Raw genomic sequence first — 20,063 nt, forward strand, 5'->3', positions numbered from 1 at the left:
ATTAGATAGATGTGGCAAAGGAAAGAAAAAAGTCAATTAGGAAGTTGAGCCTTGGGGATGAATATACAGTCATATCACTCACTATAGGCAGTGCAGTAGAGTGCAATGAATTCTATACTTGTGGATCAGATCACCTGTCCTCAATTTCCAGGTCAGTGCTAACTAGGTATATAAGCTGTTCTTACTGCCTTATGTAACTGTTGGTTCAAAGGTTGAAGTGAACTGCAGGGTAGGAAAAACTGGAAATAAATTAAAAATACCTTGTGTGCTTTGTTAGGAGAGAAACAAAGGTGATAAACACGGGTAGCACGGTCTTGGGAAAGGAAGATTTTGAGAGCATGCCTGGATTAACTTTGAAAATAAGGGGCTTAGGGTACTTCTGAAATAGCAACAGACGGAGGAAGGGATGGAAATATTGATGGCAAGAGAAAAAGAGCTCACATTAGCCACCCTACATGCTGTATTAACCATCCTTTACTTTTAATAAGATCACCTAAGCATGTTTAGGGCCCCTTCTCCAGATTCTTCTTCTTATTTTAATCTTTACAACATGGATGTACTACTACTTAAAAGACTTAAGCTTATTACAGTACACATTTATTCATTATAAAATGAATCCTTTTGGAATTATCTGAGCTCAATAGTTTAACAAGTTTTCTAAACAATTTAAATTGTTCAGTGTAACCTGTAGCAAGTTCTCCACCTTTCATTATCTCTCTTCCCAAATTTCTCCAAAAAGAAAAAAATCCTTACCTGTGGTACCAGAATGAACAGATAATGACCTTTCTATCTGGAGTGGTGACATCATCTGTATTGTTAATTTTGCTAGGTAGATGGCTTCATATTCCTTAAAAAAAAAAAGTTAATTACCTTGAATATATATTTACATTCTTGGGTACCCAAAATAGTGATTAATATATAATACACTTTTGGTATTCTTCATCTGTACTGAAAACTCTAGTGCCATACTGTTTGAAGATAAATGGAAGTTTAAAATTCCTGTCTCATAAATTCAGAACTACTGATAATACTGATAACTATAAATCAAGTCTGGCTAATAGCTTGCGCTAGGGTACTACATGTTGAACTGCCAGTCAGTATGGCATTAGCTATAATGATCTCTGACTTCATCTGTTTAAAAAAAACCCAAAAAACACCAAAAACCTAAATTGGCAATCTCAATAGTCCTCTGCTTCCAGTTATAAGAATAAAGGCATTTTTGTTTTTCTCTTTTCTGAAAACAAGGAAAACATTTGATGAAACTAGGAAATATCCATTACCCTGAAAATGAGAAGAATGAGGGGAAAAGGAATTGATTACCAGCTAGGTCAGGAGAGCGGTTACCTTTATGGAGGGAGAAACAGATTTGTGCTTGAGAAGGGGCATGAAAAAGGCTTTTGGCGTTCTGGTAAACATTCTGTTTCTGTACTTGGGCAATAGTTACATGGATGTTTATTTACATTTTATGCATTTTCTATATATGTATTATAATTTCACAATAAAATTTTCAAAAAATAGAACCATACTAAGCTAGGCATAGCAGATAACTCCTCTGTGGGCCAGAGTAGGTACAGTTCATAGCTCGCTAAAAAAAGGTGACCTAAAATAAAACCAACAAGCCCTTGCATGGTATGAAAAAGTCAGGAAATATGAGTGGCCTATGGGAGAAGGTGGGACATATTAAGGAAAATGTGAACATGTATACCTGCCGTTTTTTGCAAGCAGCAGGCTGTAAGTATGGTAAGGAGGAAGAGAAATTTGGTTTTACGTAGCCAAGCATCAGTTGATCGTGGGTAGCTAAAAGAAAGACTAAATCAGCAATTCTAGCCTGGATATACATGAGAATCACCTGAGGCACTTTAAAACCTACATACCTAGGCCCCACCCTCATAGATTTTCATTTCATTGGCTTGGTTAAGAATTCCCCCAGGTGATTCTAACATACATCAGTGTTTATCAATTTAAACAAAATAAACCTGTGATATAAGCTGCTCTGCTTCTTACTCACTGATTCATACCACCAAAGGAACCTGGGAAAATGCAAGCTGTCTGCCTTCCCCAACCACTCCTCTGGCCCCTTTCCCACAATTTTATTCTTGGGTAAATAACTGATCTAAGACGAATACCTCCAGTTCAAAGATGACTAATAATCAAAAAGGAAGCAGTGTTAGGTCTTACTCAAAGATTTTACAAGGAAAAAACCAAAAAAACAGAAAAGCAAGAGTATAACCAAACGTCATAAAGAAAATGCCATAAAACTTATACCATGAAGCAGATGAAAATTATGAACAAATTAATCAAAGAAAATATGGCAGTTACAGGATTGAATGTTTGCATTCCTCTGAAAATTCATACGTTGAAGTCCAAACACTTAATGTGGGGACTTCGGCAGGTGATTAAGTTGGGATGAGGTCATGAGGACTGGCCCTAGGATGAAATGAGTATCGTTCTAAGAACTATGCTCCCACCTCAAACCACTAATACTTATTCCTCTACCTCAAATGCTTTCCCCCAAATATGTGCATTTCTTCAGGTCTTTGCTCAAAATACCACTTTTCAGTAAGCCCATTTCTGACCACTCTTCTAAAAACGCAATTCTTGTCCCACCCTCCTTACATGGCCCTACTTTTCTTGGATCCATTACTTCTGACCTACTACATTTTGTTTGCTGTCTGATTCTCCCACTAAATAAGTTTCATGAGGTCAAGGATTATTGTCTGTTTTGTTCTCTGCTTTACTGTCAGTGCCTAATTAAAACAATGCCAAATAAATACTTAATGAAACAATGCAGCATGGGACATGGAAAACAATGTGAGAAAAATCAAGTGGAAAAAAAAAGAACAAAGCTGAAAATACTTACAGAGAAACGAGCAAATAAAGAAAAAAGGGAACATAAACTATACCGGGGTAAGGCGTACACTAAAGAGAAACAGAAACAGAACAACCAAAAGGGCAAATACACAATAGAAGACAACTTTCCTGATATAAGGGAAGGCTTGAATTTCCAAGTGGTAAGAGCACACTATGACTCAGAAAAAAACTGATGTAGAGCAATCAACAAGATACAGCCTGTAATCCCAGCACTTTGTGATGCCAAGGTGGGAGGATCACTTGAGTCCAGGAGTTTGAGACCAGCCTGGACAATATGGCAAAACCCTATCGCTACCAAAAATAATTTAAAAAACTAAGTCAGGTGTGTGGCCTCACACCTGTAATCCTAGCACTTTGGGAGGCCAAGGCAGGCAGATAACCTGAGGTCAGGAGTTCCAGACCAGCCTGACCAACATGGTGAAACCCCGTCTCTCTACAAAAAATACAAAAATTAGCTGAGTTTGGTGGCACATGCCTGTAATCCCAGCAACTCGGGAGACTGAGGCAGAAGAATCGCCTGAACCCAGGAGGCAGAGGTTGCAGTGAGCCAAGATTGTGCCATTGCACTCCAGCTTGGGCAACAGAGTGAGACTTCGTCTCAAACAACAACAACAAACAAACAACTTAGCCAGGTGTGGTAGTGTGTACCCATGGTCCCAGCTACTCAGGAAGCTAGGGTGGGAAGATCGCTTGAGCCCAGGAGGTCAAGGCTACAGTGAACCATGATCACACCACTGCACTGTAGCCTGGGTGACAGTGCAAAACCCCTCTCAAAAAACAAAAACACAAAAAACCAGGATACACCTTGATAAAGCATCTTATGGTCATCTAGACGAGGGGTCCCCACCCCTGGACTGCAGATCCCAGAATCAGTCCATTGCCTGTCAGGAACTGGGCCATACAGCAGGAAGCGAGTGGCACTCCACGGAGCATTACCACCTGAGCACTGCCTCCTGTTAGATCAAGAGCAGCATTAGAGTCTTACAGGAGTGCAAACCCTGTGGTAAACCTATCCCTCCCTATGGTATGCGAGGGATCTAGGTTGCACACTCCTTATAATGCCTGATGATCTGAGGTAGAACAGTTTTGTCCTGAAACCATCTCCCCCACCACCCCATCTGCAGAAAAACTGTCTTCCATGAAACTGGTCCTTGGTGCGAAAAAGGTTGCAGACTGCTGATCTAGACAACCTTCTCCTGACACAAATCAATTCACCTAACGGGGGAATCTTAAAATTGGTCTGCCTTCAAACTTTTCTAAAACAATATTTAGGCCAGACGTGGTGGCTCACGCCTATAATACCAACACTTTGGGAGGCCAAGGCGGGCATATCACCTGAGGTCAGGAGTTTGAGACCAGCCTGGCTAACATGGCGAAACCCCATCTCTACTAAAAACATAAAATTAGCTGGGTGTGGTGGCATGTGCCTGTAATCCCAGCTACGCAGGAGGCTGAGGCAGGAGAATCACTTGAACTCGGGAGGTGGAGGTTGCAATGAGCCGAGATTGCGCCACTGTACTCCAGCCTAGGCGAAAGAGTGAGACTCCATCTCCAAAAAAACAAAAAAACAAAAAATACTTAATATCAGATCTGTGTACAAAATCACTAGGGAAAAAGTACTAAATAAAAATTTTACATCTAGCCGCTGTCATTCAAATATAAGGGCAAGAGAAAAATATTTTCCAATATGCAAAGGGATAGTTTCCACGGGAATATAGTTTCCATGAACTATCCTTAACAATAATACTCAAAGTCCAAGAGTTTAATAAAGACACTGGGACAGGTAATAGGATTGGCTGAATCTTACTGAAATATAGGATTAAGGGCTGGGCACTGTGGCTCACGCCTCTAATCCCAGCACTTCGGAGGCCGAAGCGGGTGGATCACATGATCTCAGCAATTCGAGACCACCCTGACCAACATGGTGAAACCCCGTCTCTACCAAAAATACAAAAATTAGCTGGATGTGGTGACATATGTCTGTAATCCCAGCTACTCGGGAGGCTGAGGTGTGTGAATCATTCAAACCCAGGAGGCAAAGGCTGCAGTGAGCCGAGATCACACCACTGTACTCCAGCCTGGGCAGTAGAGTGAGACTTATCTCAAAAAAAAAAAAAAAAAAAAAAAAAAGGAAAAGTCAATAAATAAAACCTTAAAAATTATGTAACAAACATAAACACATCAAAAACTTTTAAACTATAAAAAGAAGTTTAAAAAAAAGGATCCTTTTAAAACAGAAAGCATAATATGAAATAATGTAAGATTGTACCTGTCATTTTCAGTAAATGAAAGTGTATTCACCTATTAGAAAACAGATGATACCAGATTTAATAGCAAAACTCAATCCTAGACAATATTGAGGAAAAGCATCTAAAATCAAGTGATTTAGAAACAGAGCACCAAATCATGAATGAACTTCCATTCACAATTGCTTCAAAGAGAATCAAATACCTAGGAATCCAACTTACAAGGGATGTAAAGGACCTCTTCAAGGAGAACTACAAACCACTGCTCAGTGAAATAAAAGAGGACACAAACAAATGGAAGAACATACCATGCTCATGGATAGGAAGAATCAATATCGTGAAAATGGCCATACTGCCCAAGGTAATTTATAGATTCAATGCCATCCCAATCAAGCTACCAATGAGTTTCTTCACAGAATTGGAAAAAACTGCTTTAAAGTTCATATGAAACCCAAAAAGACCCCACATTGCCAAGACAACCCTAAGTCAAAAGAACAAAGCTGGAGGCATCCCGCTACGTGACTTCAAACTATACTACAAGGCTACAGTAATCAAAACAGCATGGTACTGGTACCAAAACAGAGATGCAGACCAATGGAACAGAACAGAGTCCTCAGAAATAATACCACACATGTACAGCCATCTGATCTTTGACAAACCTGAGAAAAACAAGAAATGGGGAAAGGATTCCCTATTTAATAAATAGTGCTGGGAAAATTGGCTAGCCATAAGTAGAAAGCTGAAACTGGATCCTCTCCTTACTCCTTATACGAAAATTAATTCAAGATGGATTAGAGACTTAAATGTTAGACCTAAAACCATAAAAACCCTAGAAGAAAACCTAGGGAATACCATTCAGGACATAGGCATGGGCAAGGACTTCATGTCTAAAACACCAAAAGCAATGGCAACAAAAGTGAAAATTGACAAATGGGATCAGGCCGGGCGCGGTGGCTCAAGCCTGTAATCCCAGCACTTTGGGAGGCCGAGATGGGCGGATCACGAGGTCAGGAGATCGAGACCACCCTGGCTAACACGGTGAAACCCCGTCTCTACTAAAAAATTCAAAAAACTAGCCGGGCGAGGTGGCGGGCGCCTGTAGTCCCAGCTACTCGGGAGGCTGAGACAGGAGAATGGCGGGAACCCGGGAGGCGGAGCTTGCAGTGAGCTGAGATCCGGCCACAGCACTCCAGCCTGGGCAACAGAGCGAGACTCCCTCTCAAAAAAAAAAAAAAAAAAAAAAAAAAAAAAAAAAATGGGATCTAATTAAACTAAAGAGCTTCTGCACAGCAAAAGAAACTACCATCAGAGTGAACAGGCAACCTACAGAATGGGAGAAAATTTTTGCAATCTACTCATCTGACAAAGGGCTAATATCCAGAACCTACAAAGAACTCAAACAAATTTACAAGAAAAAAACAACCCCATCAAAAAGTGGGCAAAGGATATGAACAGACATTTCTCAAAAGAAGACATGCATACAGCCAACAGACACATGAAAAAATGCTCGTCATCACTGGCCATGAGAGAAATGCAAATCAAAACCACAATGAGATACCATCTCATATCAGTTAGAATGGCAATCATTAAAAAGTCAGGAAACAACAGGTGCTGGAGAGGATGTGGAGAAATAGGAACACTTTTACACTATTGGTGGGACTGTAAACTAGTTCAACCATTATGGAAAACAGTATGGCGATTCCTCAAGGATCTAGAACTAGAAGTACCATATGACCCAGCCATCCCATTACTGAGGATATACCCAAAGGATTATAAATCATGCTGCTATAAAGACACATGCACATGTATGTTCACTGCGGCACTATTCACAATAGCAAAGACTTGGAATCAACCCAAATGTCCATCAGTGACAGACTGGATTAAGAAAATGTGGCACATATACACCATGGAATACTATACAGCCATAAAAAAGGATGAGTTTGTGTCCTTTGTAGGGACATGGATGCAGCTGGAAACCATCATTCTCAGCAAACTATCGCAAGAACAGAAAACTAAACACCGCATGTTCTCACTCATAGGTGGGAATTGAACAATGAGATCACTTGCACTCAGGAAGGGGAACATCACACTCCAGGGCCTATTATGGGGAAGGGGGAGGGGGGAAGGATTGCATTGGGAGTTATACCTGATGTAAATGATGAGTTGATGGGTGCAGCACACCAACATGGCACAAGTATACATATGTAACAAACCTGCACGTTATGCACATGTACCCTAGAACTTAAAGTATAATAATAATGAAAAAAAAAAGCAAGCTTGAAGGCAAAGGAATGGGAAAACTCAAAAGGCAAATGCAAGCAAACAGAAAGAGTAGGATTTACAATATTAAACCAGGTTAATTGCAAGGTAAAATAACCGAAATCTGTCCGGGCGCAGTGGCTCACACCTGTAATCCCAGCACTTTGGGAGGCTGAGGTGGGCGGATCGTGTCAGGAGTTCAAGACCAGCCTGGCCAACATGTTTCGTGAAACCCCGTCTCTACTAAAAATACAAAAATTAGCCGGGCTTGGTGACGCATGCCTGTAATCCCAGCTACTTGGGAGGCTGAGGCAGAAGAATCGCTTGAACCCAGGAGGCAGAGGCTGCAGTGAGCCGAGATTGCACCACTGCACTTCAGCCTGGGCAACAGAGAAAGACTCTGTCTAAAAAAAAAAACAAACAAAAAAACCCCCAAAAAACCGTGAAATTTAAATAGGGTACAACTAAAATAAAAACCTAACTTGAATTTCTATGTACCAAATAGTAAGTACAGAAAACAAACTTGTAAAACCAAAAAAGTGGAAAGAAAAAGTAAACATAAAAATAAGGAAAAAATAAAAATATAGTAATAGATTCCAGTTCACTGATTTCAGCCCAAGACAGATCAAGTGGACAAACACATTTAACTTTATCCCCTGAAAACAGAATACATCTTCTTTTCAAATGCCCATAAAATTCATGACAACAACTACATATTAAACCACAAAGAAAACATCAAAAACAATGTACTAAAAAACATTCTCTGATTACAATAAAACTAAATATGAAAATTAAAAATTTTGAAACCCAGTCACCTATACAATTAAAAAAAAACTCAACATATATTAGATTTAAAAAAAAACCAAAACTGAAATCACAGAATATCAAGCGGTAACAATAAAAATAATGCCGATGAGAATCTGCAGCATGCGAGTAACACAATGCAAAGAGGATAATTAGTGGCCTTGAATTTTTGAAAGAATAAAAAGAAACCAAGTTTTCAATTCAGGAAATTCACAACCGCAGCAGCAAACAACACTAAAGCAAAGTACCAAGCAAGCAGAAATTAGAATTCAGAAAAATGGCATGGACTAACCAGATGAAGAAAAAAAATAATAGAACCAAAAGATATTAAAGTACAAGATACTATTTTCCTTAACTCTATGTAGAACTCTTATGATATCGATGATTACACAGAAGATCATAAATACTTCCAAAGTGACCTGAGGAGTATCGGACAATCAAACCAGGCCAGGAACAGTGGTTCACACCTGTAACCTCAGCACTTTGGGAGGCCAAGGTGGGCGGATCACCTGAGGTCCGGAGTTTGAGACCAGCCTGGCCAATATGGTGAAACCTCGTCTCTTCTAAAAACACAAAAATTAGCCAGGCGTGGTGGCAGGCGCCTGTAATCCCAGCTATTCTGGAGGCTGAGGCAGCAGAATCACTTGAACCCAGGAGGCGGAGGTTGCAGCGAGCTAAGATTGCACCACTGCAGTCCAGCCAGGGCAACAGAGCACAAGACTCTACCTCAAAAAAAAAAAAAAAAAAAGAAAAAAGAAAAAAAAAGAAAGAAAAGAAAACCAAACTGATACACCGAATGAAGAATGTTGTCTGAGAATTGGTCTACTGTCAAAATATATGAATGAATGAAATAATGAATAACTGAATTAGATAAAACATTATGGTCAGATAATGCACAGGTGCCATATACTAATGCATTAAGAGACAAGTAACTCCAATCTAATCTAAATTGATCTATGGCACAAAGAGAAACGGAAAGTTTCCATTAAAAAATGAGAACACTGATAGAGACAGTAAAACCAGAAAAGGATAGAAAAAAAAAAAAAAAAAGACAAACCAATTTACTATTTAACGGATGCCAAAATCCTGAAAAAAAAAAAAAAAGATTAGCAAATACAATCCAGCAGTACATTAAGAAAACAGTGTATCATAACCAAGTGGGATCCATTGCTGGACCAAAAGGATGATTCAATATTAGGAAATCTAATCTAATGTGATCCAGTAACTCAAGTCACCATATTAACAGTTCAAAAACTAGAACTAACACTTTAAAAAAGAAAACTTCAGATCTCTAAAGGACACACCAGAATTTGTTATAAAGAACCGAGATGGCACCATTGCACTCCAGCCTGGGTGACAGAGTAAGACTCCATCTCAAAAAAAAAAAAAAAAAAAAAAAATCATTTTTGGCTACTGATGTTATTTAGGGTAGGAGGAAATAGGCACTCCTTGTTTCCTGGTGGTATAAGTTTATATTATTTCATCGTTTTTGGAGGCAATCTGGAAACATCTATCAAATTTCAGATGCACTGGAACCCACCAATTCCACTTCAGTTACCTTACAGGTGTATTCACACAGATATACCTATCAGGATCTTTCCAATATTCTTTTTTTTTTTTTTGACACAGAGTTTCGTTCTTGTTGCCCAGGCTGGAATGCAATGGCGTGATCTTGGCTCACCACAACCTCCGCCTCCCAGGTTCAAGCGATTCTCCTGCCTCAGCCTCCTGAGTAGCTGGGATTACAGGCATGCATCACCACGCCCAGCTAATTTTGCAGTTTTAGTAGAGATGGGGTTTCCCCATGTTGGCCAGGCTGGTCTTGAAACTCCTGACCTCAGGTGATCCACTCACCTCGGCCTCCCAAAGTGCTGGGATTACAGGCGTGAGCCACTGTGCCAGAACAATTTTCTTAAACATATGCATATACTGCTCTTTCAAATACAAAAATTAATTTTAAAAAAGAATGTTTTTACACATTTAAAAACAAGTAAGAGTATAATTGGATTGTTTGTAACACAAAGGATAAATGATTGAGGGGATGGATACTCTGTTTTTCCATGATGTGATTATTACACATTGCATGCCTGTGTCTAAATATCTAATGCACCCATGTATATACCTACTATGTATCCACAAAAAAAGAAAAGCTTAAAAAATAATTTTAAGGCCGGGCGCGGTGGCTCAAGCCTGTAATCCCAGCACTTTGGGAGGCTGAGACAGGCGGATCACGAAGTCAGGAGATCGAGACCATCCTGGCGAACACAGTGAAACCCCGTCTCTACTAAAACTACAAAAAACTAGCCGGGCGAGGTGGCGGGCGCCTGTAGTCCCAGCTACTCAGGAGGCTGAGGCAGGAGAATGGCGTAAACCCGGGAGGCGGAGCTTGCAGTGAGCTGAGATCCGGCCACTGCACTCCAGCCTGGGCGACAGAGCGAGACTCCATCTCAAAAAAAAAAAAAAAAAAAAAAAAAATTTTTTTTTAAATGAAAAAAACAATGTTCTCTACAACATGGTAAAAGGCAAAGAAACTTATAAAGTCAGAAGACAAACATTTTACATGAATAGGCTGAACACAGATGACACTGTTTATCTTTTGAATGTAGTAAAAATTAAAAGTAAAAATTAAAATAAAATTTAAAGCTTGGTAACTACAACAATATATTTTGTAATAAATATTCTTGATGTTGAAATATGAGCTTTATTCCTACATAACTGGATGTAATCAGCTAGAGTACATTCTGCAGCCTATGATTTGGCCTCTTGGAATAAACTGAATAACCTGGTCTAATCAGATTAATTCAGATTTATTGTCTTCTTCAGTGCATCTGCCAGGCATCAACAAAATATGAAACAACATGGAAAAGATAAACATATAATGGAAAAAGCTGTTATAGTTAGTATACTTAGAATCAAAACTGTCTTATGCTCTGTGTGATCAAAATGAAGAAAAAAAATCAAAGACATTTCTAACAGCCATTATTTTACCTTAGATTTGATAATGTATCTTTAACCCTTTTTTCTTGGTAATGCCAGCTTTTAAGAAAAAAAATTTTTTAAAAATTTTTTAGGGATGGGGTCTCACTCTGTAGGCCAGGCTGGAGTGCAATGGCACAATCACTGTTCACTGTAGCCTCAAAACTCCTGGGCTCAAGCAATCCTCCCATCTTAGCCTCTTGAGTAGCTGAGACCACAGCCATGCACCACCATGACTGGCTAATTTTTGTTTATTTTTTATTTTTTAGAGATTGGGTATCACTTTGTGGCCCAGGCTGATCTCATACTTCTGGCTTCAAGTGATCCAAACGCCTTGTTTTCCCACAGTGCTGGGATTACAGACAGGTATGAGCCACCACACCCATTCAAGAAAATTCTTCTAAATAGAGATATAAACTTGAATAAAGGATCAAAATAGTCAGATTATGGCAATTTTAGGTATTTACAAAGTAAACTGTACACCTAAATTACATGTACAAAGGATTTTATATCTTACTTTCCAACTGCCTTAAAGAGGAAGAAAAGAGAAGTTACCTGAAGTTGATGGACAAATCCAGCATTAGGATTAATACAAAATCTTCTTTCTTGAACATAAGCAAAAGCATCTCTGAAAACAGAAAAGAATATTAATGTGACAGCATTACTTAATGAAGAGTCTAATAACACCTACCTTGGGAAACTACTATGAATAGGAGATAAGTGTAAAGTGGCCAGGTGCAGTGGCTCATGCCTGTAACCCCAATCCTTTGGGAGGCCAACACAGGAGGACTGCTTGAAGCCAGGACTTTGAGACCAGCCTGGGCAATGTAGTCAGACCCCATCTCTACAAAAAACTTAAAAATTAGCCAGGCACAGTGATGTGGTATAGTCCCAGCTTCTTGAGAGGCTGAGGTGGGAGGACTGCTTGAGCCCTGGAGTCTAAGGCTACAGTGAGCTATGATTGTGCCACTATACTCCAGCCTGAGAAACAGAGGAAGACCCTGTCTCTAAAATAAATATATAAAATGTAAGCATTTTGTGCATGTTAAATGCTTATAAAATGTAAGCATTTTGTACAAGTTCAAGCTCAAAATATTATCACTAAAGAGGTTTACTTTTGTTGTTATGAGGCTTAAATTAGATAAAAGTGCCTATAATAGTACTGAGCTCACAGCAAAGACCCAATAAATACAAGTTATTTCCAACATTAATGTTGTGACAAAATTCCAAATAAAAAGAATATATACAACATAAAGTCCATCAATACATGTTCAATCTTTTTGCAATTAAATATTTGTATTCAGGCCGGGCGCAGTGGCTCACCCCTGTAATACCAGCACTTTGGGAGGCTGAGGTTGGCAGATCACAAGGTCAAGAGATCGAGACCATCCTGGCCAACATGGTGAAACTCTGTCTCTAATAAAAATACAAAAATTAGCTGGGCATGGTGGCGTGCACCTGTAGTCCCAGCTACTAGGGAGGCTGAGGAAGGAGAATTGCTTGAATCTGGGAGGCAGAGGTTGCAGTGAGTCGAGGTCATGCCACTGCACTCCAGCCCGCCAATAGAGCAAGACTCTGTCTCAAAATAAATAAATAAATAAATATTTGTATTCAAATAATATTCTTTTAAGAATAGATATTTTTAAGCAAAGTTTTCCGTTCTAATTTAAATATAAAAGGGACTGAAATAGAAAAAGGTGTCAATGATTACTACAAGATTTCTAATTTGTAGAACAAGAAAAACTGAGAAAGGAAATACTGTACACTGGCCAGGCTTTTGCTTTGTCTTGGGGTAAGAAGCTCATGACCACCCCCATCTTTTAAAAAATCTATATAGAATGCTTGGAAAAGATAATTTTTGATAAGAAAGATTACTCTGAATTACAAACAGATGCTGCAAACAATTCCTAGGTAATTTTTCATCCAACTATTGTTAAAGTAGAACATGACAAATTAGCCTTTTAAATAAGGCAAGTACTAACATTTGTGTTCAGGAGTTTTTATACTCAGACCAACCAATTCTCTTGTCGTAAGTAGTTTTTCATAGGATTTCCATATTAGCCTATGCATATCTATACAACTAGATAAATTAGGTTGAGACTAACCATAGAATAAGGGCCTGCCTAATCAAACATGACTACATGAAAAATAATCAGGGGAATAAGAACTTCAAACTTCCAAACCATTCCCATTAAGCTTCATTTTAATGAGAATTTAAACTGTGGCTAGGTTTTAGGGTATTTTCTTACCTGTACTTCATTCCAAATGTTTCCATAATGTACGCAATAACAAAGGCTGCACTGAAGAGGGGGAAATAATTTTAGAAAACAACCAGAAAATACAACTCATTAATTAAATGTTACAGAAAGAAAGATTATTTCTAACTTCATACCTTCTGGAGATCCCTGCATTTCCATGCACAAGAACTTTTCCTGAAAAACATGAATTCGTTATTCTAATAGAAAAACACCTGAGTCAGCAGCTGAAATATATTGAAACCACAGTAAAGTAACTCCTTCCTTATATACTATAATCGTTTGGATGTTTATTTTCAAATCTTTACAATTTGTTATTATTAGCTGTGTAGAGAATATACCAGACTCTTATTAAAGAAATTGAAAGCTCACAGAGAATTTGAAAACAGTCTACAGGGATACTCCAGAAAGCCTATCCAAATGAAACAAGTAATTGGGAAAATAAAAATTTGGGAGTAAGCTACTACATGTAATTGTAACTTCCATATCCTGCATTTAAGACAAATACCAACTAAAAAATTAACAAATAATCAAAATATAAACATTAGTTAAGGAAAAGAAATATTATTTACCTCCTGTTTGTAAGCTCCCATCAATAAATTCCTTAGTCTGGAGGCAAAAGACATGTGGATTAATGTAAGCATAAAATAAATGCATATAATGAAATAAAATGAAACCTATTGAAAACAATTTCCTAATTTATAGGTATAAAAATTATCTTAATTCACAAATTTCCAAAATGCTACAAATAATTGTCTTGTAGTAGACAAGTCCAAAAAAAAAAAAAAAAAAAAAGAAGCCAAAATTTAATTTGAATCTAATATATTCACAATATGATTGTTCAAATTTCTGGAGATCATAAAAAAATTTTCTACAAATAATTCATTTTTTAAAAAAACACAATCACATAATTTTCAGTCACAGCAAAGTAAAAGTAGTAAGCTTTACAAGCACAATTAAAGGGGCTGGGTGTGATGGCTCACACCTGAAATCCCAGTACTTTGGGAGGCTGTGGCGGGCGGATCACCTGAGGTCAGGAATTCGAGACCAGCCTGATCAACACAGAGAAACCTCGTCTCTACCAAAAATACAAAATTAGTTGGGCATGGTGGCTCATGCCTGTAATCCCAGCCACTTGGGAGGCTGAGGCAGAAAAATCACTTGAACCCAGGAGGCGGAGGTTGTGATGAGCCAAGATTGTGCCATTGCACTCCAGCCTGGGCAACAAGAGTGAAACTCTGTCTCAAAAAAAACAAGAAAAGAAAAGAAAAGAAAAGAAAAAAGAAGCAGTACAACTAAGAAGTCAAATCATAAATAAATTTAAATGTTATCTTTTAAAATACTGGTACCTACCATAGGGAAAAAACGTATTATATTTTCAACTGGATTATCTGCAATATCCAGGACTAAATATCTGAAAATAGAGTATTTTGTGATAAGCACACTTTAAGTAAAATGCTTAATGTATTTTTAAAAAATAACTCATTATTTCTTGGTAACCATGACAAGAATGCAAAACAACTTTCAAAGTATCATATTCCCAAGAACTGTGTGGTAGATTTTACATTGCTTGAAGGCATTAAAACTTGAAACACCATGTTAACATCTCTGATATTTTAGTATTTAAAAAAATCCATCAGCCTAGGCACAATGGCTCATGCCTGTAATCCCAGCATTTTGGGAGGCCAAGGTGGGAGGATCACTTGAGCCTAGCCTGAGCAACAGAGGGAGACTCCATCTCTAAAAAATATTAAAAAATCGGCTGGGTGTGGTGCTGTGCACCTATAGTCCCAGCTACTCAGGGGGCTGAGGTAGAATTGTGTGAGCCTGGAAGTCAAGGATATAGTAAGCTATGATTGGGCCACTGCACTCCAGCCTGGGCAACAAAACAAGATTCTTATCTCAAAAATAAATACATATTTTATTGGCATATAATGAACCATCTGGCTAAAACAGAAAAATCATAAGCAGGAAGATACATTCCTCTAGATCAGAGTGGACCTAGAAATAAAGACAAAGGTACCTGTAATCGTTATGTTATTCTTTTATTTCTATCAATTTCTCTAAGACCAGAAGATTGTTCTCTAAGTGGTCCTGTGACCCCTGCTCATAAAACTACAGAGGACATTTCAGAGGAAGTCCAAAGTCTAAAAGAGAAGGAACAAATAAAAACAGAAGGCATGGTCTATGGAACCATGACTCAAACATCCACCGTTTGAACTAATTTTTAGTAAAGCAAAAACAAAAAACAAAAAACAAAAAACAAAAAACCAGCTGAGAGAGCACCTGTCTTGAATTTTATACTTTACAAAATACTTAAAAATAAGGCATTTTTAATATGTTAGCTTGTTTTATTTTGTAAAAAACTTCCATTTCTAAGCATTCCTAAGACCACTGTTTATTAACACAACTATAGGCAATTAGCTAAGTTATTAAACTAGTTTTAAGGACAATTTTGCATTAAAAATTATAGTTCTTCAATGATCAGTTACCCGGTAACAACTTCAAAGAATTCAGGACTTTAATACAGAGAAGCTGAGGCCAAGCATGGTGGCTCACGCTTGTAATCCCAGCACTTTGGGAGGCTGAGGTAGGTGGATTGCCTGAGGTCAGGAGTTCAAGACCAGCCTGGCTAATAAGGTGAAACCCCGTCTCTACTAAAAATATAAAAATTAGCCAGGTGTGGTGGTGCACACCTGTAATCCCAGCTACTCAGGAGGCTGAGGCAGAGAATCACTTAAACTGGGAGGCGGAGGCTGCAGTGGGCTGAAATCGTGCCACTGCACTCCAGCCTGGGTGAAAGAACAAGACTCTGTCTCAAACAAAACAAAACAAAACAAAACACCGCAGAAGCTAAACCCCAGGATCTGAGGAAAATCCAAGATTTAACCCACAAGGATTTCAACAATGACTGTAGCCTGAAGTGATTGGGAATTCCAGTTATATAAAACAATGCTTCAGAGGAAAAATGTTAACTCAGAATGAAATTAAATATTTTAATGTATAACATATTCTGTGTCAAGAACTACTAGTAGAACTACCAATCTCTAAAAACTAGTACTGTAAAAGTTTAAGGAGAAATGGTTCTTCCATTAGGACAAAGAACCTGCACCAACAACATTATAATTTGAACAAAAATTCAGTACACATTAGAAACGAACAGTATGATTTTTTGGTTGGTTTTTTCTTAAGATTAGTTTCACCTTATATAGTTCGATATTTTAAAACACAACATTCTCATTTTCTTTAATAATTCTATGCGTATACACATAAATACACATACACAACAGAAAAAGACTTTGGGAGGCCGAGGCAGGCAGATCACCAGGTCAGGAGTTCAAGACAAGCCTGGCCAACATGGTGAAATGCCATCTGTACTAAAAATACAAAAATTAGGCCGAGTGTGGTGGCTCACGCCTGTAATCCCAGCAGTTTGGGAGGCTGAGGTGGGTGGATCAAGAGGTCAGGAGCTCAAGAGCAGCCTGGCCAAGATGGTGAAACCCCGTCTCTACTAAAAACACACAAAAAATTAGCCTGGAGTGGTGGTGGGCGCCTGTAATCTCAGCTACTTGGGCGGCTGAGGCCGAGAATTGCTTAAACCTGGGAGGCGGAGGATGCAGTGAGCCAAGATCACGCCATTGCATTCCAGCCTGCGCAAAAGAGCAAAACTCCATCCAAAACACAACAAAAAAAAATTAGCCGGGAGTGGTGGTGTGCGCCTGTAATCCCAGCTACTCAGGAGGCTGAGGCAGGAGAATTGCTTGAACCCAGGAGGCGGAAGTTGCAGTGAGCCAAGATCATGCTGCTGCACTCCAGCCTGGGTGACAGAGTGAGACTCCATTTCAAAAAAGAAAAAACATGAAAGAAAAATATGTCCCTCTACCATCACAGGCCCTGAATTTCCCTTCTTAGAAGCAATCACTATGAAGTCTCTAGCCTGTTGGTCCAGAAATTTTCTATGCATATACAAGAATAAATATACTTAATGTAGTATATATATATTTACTCAACACATTGCGAATATATACACCTTGTTCCACACTCTGCTTTGTTCATGCAATGCATTATTTTGGAGATCATCCCAAATCCAAACACATAGATATATCACATTCTTTTTCATGGTTACATGGTATTCTATTATATGTTCAAACAATGTATTTTAGAGTATGTATACAGATATTTATAGATTGGTTTCATTTTAAAAATAAAGCAAAGCATTAAATTTTTTTTTTTTTGAGACAGAGTCTCACTCTGTTGCCAGGCTGGAGTGCAGTGGGACAATCTCGGCTCACTGAAATCTCTGCCTCCCGGGTTCAAGTGATTCTCCTGCCTCAGCCTCCTGAGTAAATGGGACTACAGGCACACGCCACTATGCCCGGAAAATTTTTGTATTTTTAGTAGAGACAGGGTCTCTCTATGTTGGCCAGGATATTCTTGATCTCTTGACCTCATGATCCACCCCCCTCAGCCTCCCAAAGTACTGGGATTATAGGCGTAAGACACTGCACCCAGCTTTTTTTTTTTTTTTTTTTTTTTTTTGAGATGGAGTCTTGCTCTGTCGCCCAGGCTAGAGTGCAGTGGCATGATCTCGGCTCACTGTAACCTCTGCCTCCCGGGTTCAAGCAATTCTCCTGCCTCAGTCTCCTGAGTTGCTGGGACTACAGGAATGTGCCACCACGCTCAGGTAATTTTCGCTTTAGTAGAGATGGGGTTTCACCACATTGGCCAGGCTGGTCTTGAACTCCTGACCTCAGGTGATCTGCCCACCTCGGCCTCCCAAAATGCTGGGATTACAGGCATGAGCCACTGCGCTGGCCTAAAATATTTTTAACATATATACTTTTACATAGATATTGAAGGAAGAAGCTGCCTCCTCAGAGAGGAGCATGGTGGTTTGGGTTTAGAGGAGAAAAAGTAGAGTTTTTGTACCAGGTGTAACATACTCTATTTTAAAAACGAAGTTAAAAAATAAAGAACATTAAAAACCATTACATGCTCAACTGAACTTGTAAGATAAATAAGAACATCAAATGAGATGCCACTTTTACTCCATTAGACTTTGAGACTCTCCAAAATGTTTCATAATTCCATCTTGGAGAGATACCAAGGGAAGAGTCACTCTCATATACTTGACAGTGGGAATGTAAACTGATACAATGCACTGGAAAACAATCTGCAACATCTATCAAAATTTAAAATATTCATACTCATATCCAGCAATTCTACAAATTTGCCCTATCAATATGCTCACGTATAAATTGAGTAATATGTACAATGATAGTCACTATATGCTATACATATTAGTATAAGGCCAGAAACAATCTAAATGTCCAACAGACTGAATAAATTTTAGTATAGCCATACAGTGGATTATAATGCAACTTAAAAAGAATAAGCAGTTTGATATACATACTGATATAAACCAATCTCCAAAAAATACAAAGTAAAAAAAAAACAAAGGCAGTGTAAAAAACAAAAGTTTATCTATAAGAATATGCTCATAAATTTAACCTAACACTGGAAAGCTACCCAATAAAGAGGTAATAGTAGATGTCGTTTCCCTGTACCTATCCCTAGATACTCAATTCCTTTATCCCTCAAGAGATAAAATAATGTATACTAAAATCTACTTTTCAGTATATGTTATTTTTAAATTCTTTTTAATTTTTACTTTCCAAGAAACTTCTTGACAATATACACTATTTTGAACCTTTAGAATTCTGCATTATGGGCATAAATTATTTAAGTATTTTAAGTAAAATTTATTATAAAAAACTATGTACTGTATGACCCATTTTTTATATACAGAAAAAACTGATGGTACAAAACCTGAAATGAAACTTCAATACGTGTTTTACAAATCATAGCAATAATTCTTACCTAAATAACTGCTGAAAGTTTGGTTTAATAAAGTTTGCTTCAATATTTTGTCGTATGCATATTATATGGGTTATTCCATGTTTCTGTAGTATAGGTAGCTGTAAAAAAAAGCAGGGGGAGGACAGGGAAGATGAATATTTTAAAATATCAAACATCCTCTTACTATATAACACAGATGTTTGAAAATACACAGAACCCAAGTCTCTGCTTAAGTCCAGGGGATTAAAGCTAATTTTATAATATACCTGAAGTGGGTAGCAAGATATTTCAATGATTCAAGACTAACACACTAATGTCCTCAAAAAGTTAACAGGGATATTTCATACCTATAATTTTAGAGTTTAATGGAGCCTTTATGCAAGATGTTTGGCATAGCACCTGGGACACACAGCAAGTGTTTAATAAATGGTAGTTATATATATTGACTGCAATCTTTATTCTTTAGAGGGGACTACTAAGACATAAAACAGTTACATTACCAAATACTTGGACATCACTGACCTAGTTAACAGCAGTACCTGAGCCCAAATCTCTAGACAACTCCTTGCCTCTCCCAGTATACTTTAAGAGTCAGAATTAATTTACATACTTCACATAATCTAGTTAACCTTTCACCATTTAAAAATTTTCCTGAAGTTAAAAATGGCAACTTCAATGGTGTGTTATTATATTCCATACAGGTTGAGTATCCCTTATCCAAAATGCTGGTCCCAAGATAGGACCATAAGTGCTTCAGATTTCAGATTTTGAAATATTTGCCTTGGCTGGGCGC

At 38.2% G+C, this 20,063-nt stretch overlaps 1 protein-coding gene across 2 annotated transcripts in view; it reads right to left on the reverse strand.

Moving 5' to 3' along the window:
- STYX (serine/threonine/tyrosine interacting protein) overlaps positions 1-20,063 on the reverse strand; it is a 51,981-nt gene that overhangs the window by 5,268 nt on the left and 26,650 nt on the right. For both annotated transcript variants that reach the window (XM_003901801.5, XM_021941231.2), the window contains 7 exons: positions 19,292-19,389; positions 14,765-14,825; positions 13,984-14,020; positions 13,549-13,588; positions 13,406-13,456; positions 11,712-11,784; positions 754-847 (listed from right to left, as the gene is read on the reverse strand). In XM_003901801.5, the coding sequence (XP_003901850.1) occupies positions 754-847; positions 11,712-11,784; positions 13,406-13,456; positions 13,549-13,588; positions 13,984-14,020; positions 14,765-14,825; positions 19,292-19,389 (454 nt within the window). The remainder of the gene's footprint in view (positions 1-753; positions 848-11,711; positions 11,785-13,405; positions 13,457-13,548; positions 13,589-13,983; positions 14,021-14,764; positions 14,826-19,291; positions 19,390-20,063) is intronic.

This window comes from Papio anubis, chromosome 7 (genome assembly GCF_008728515.1).
Source record: "Papio anubis isolate 15944 chromosome 7, Panubis1.0, whole genome shotgun sequence".
Classification (NCBI taxonomy): domain Eukaryota; kingdom Metazoa; phylum Chordata; class Mammalia; order Primates; family Cercopithecidae; genus Papio; species Papio anubis.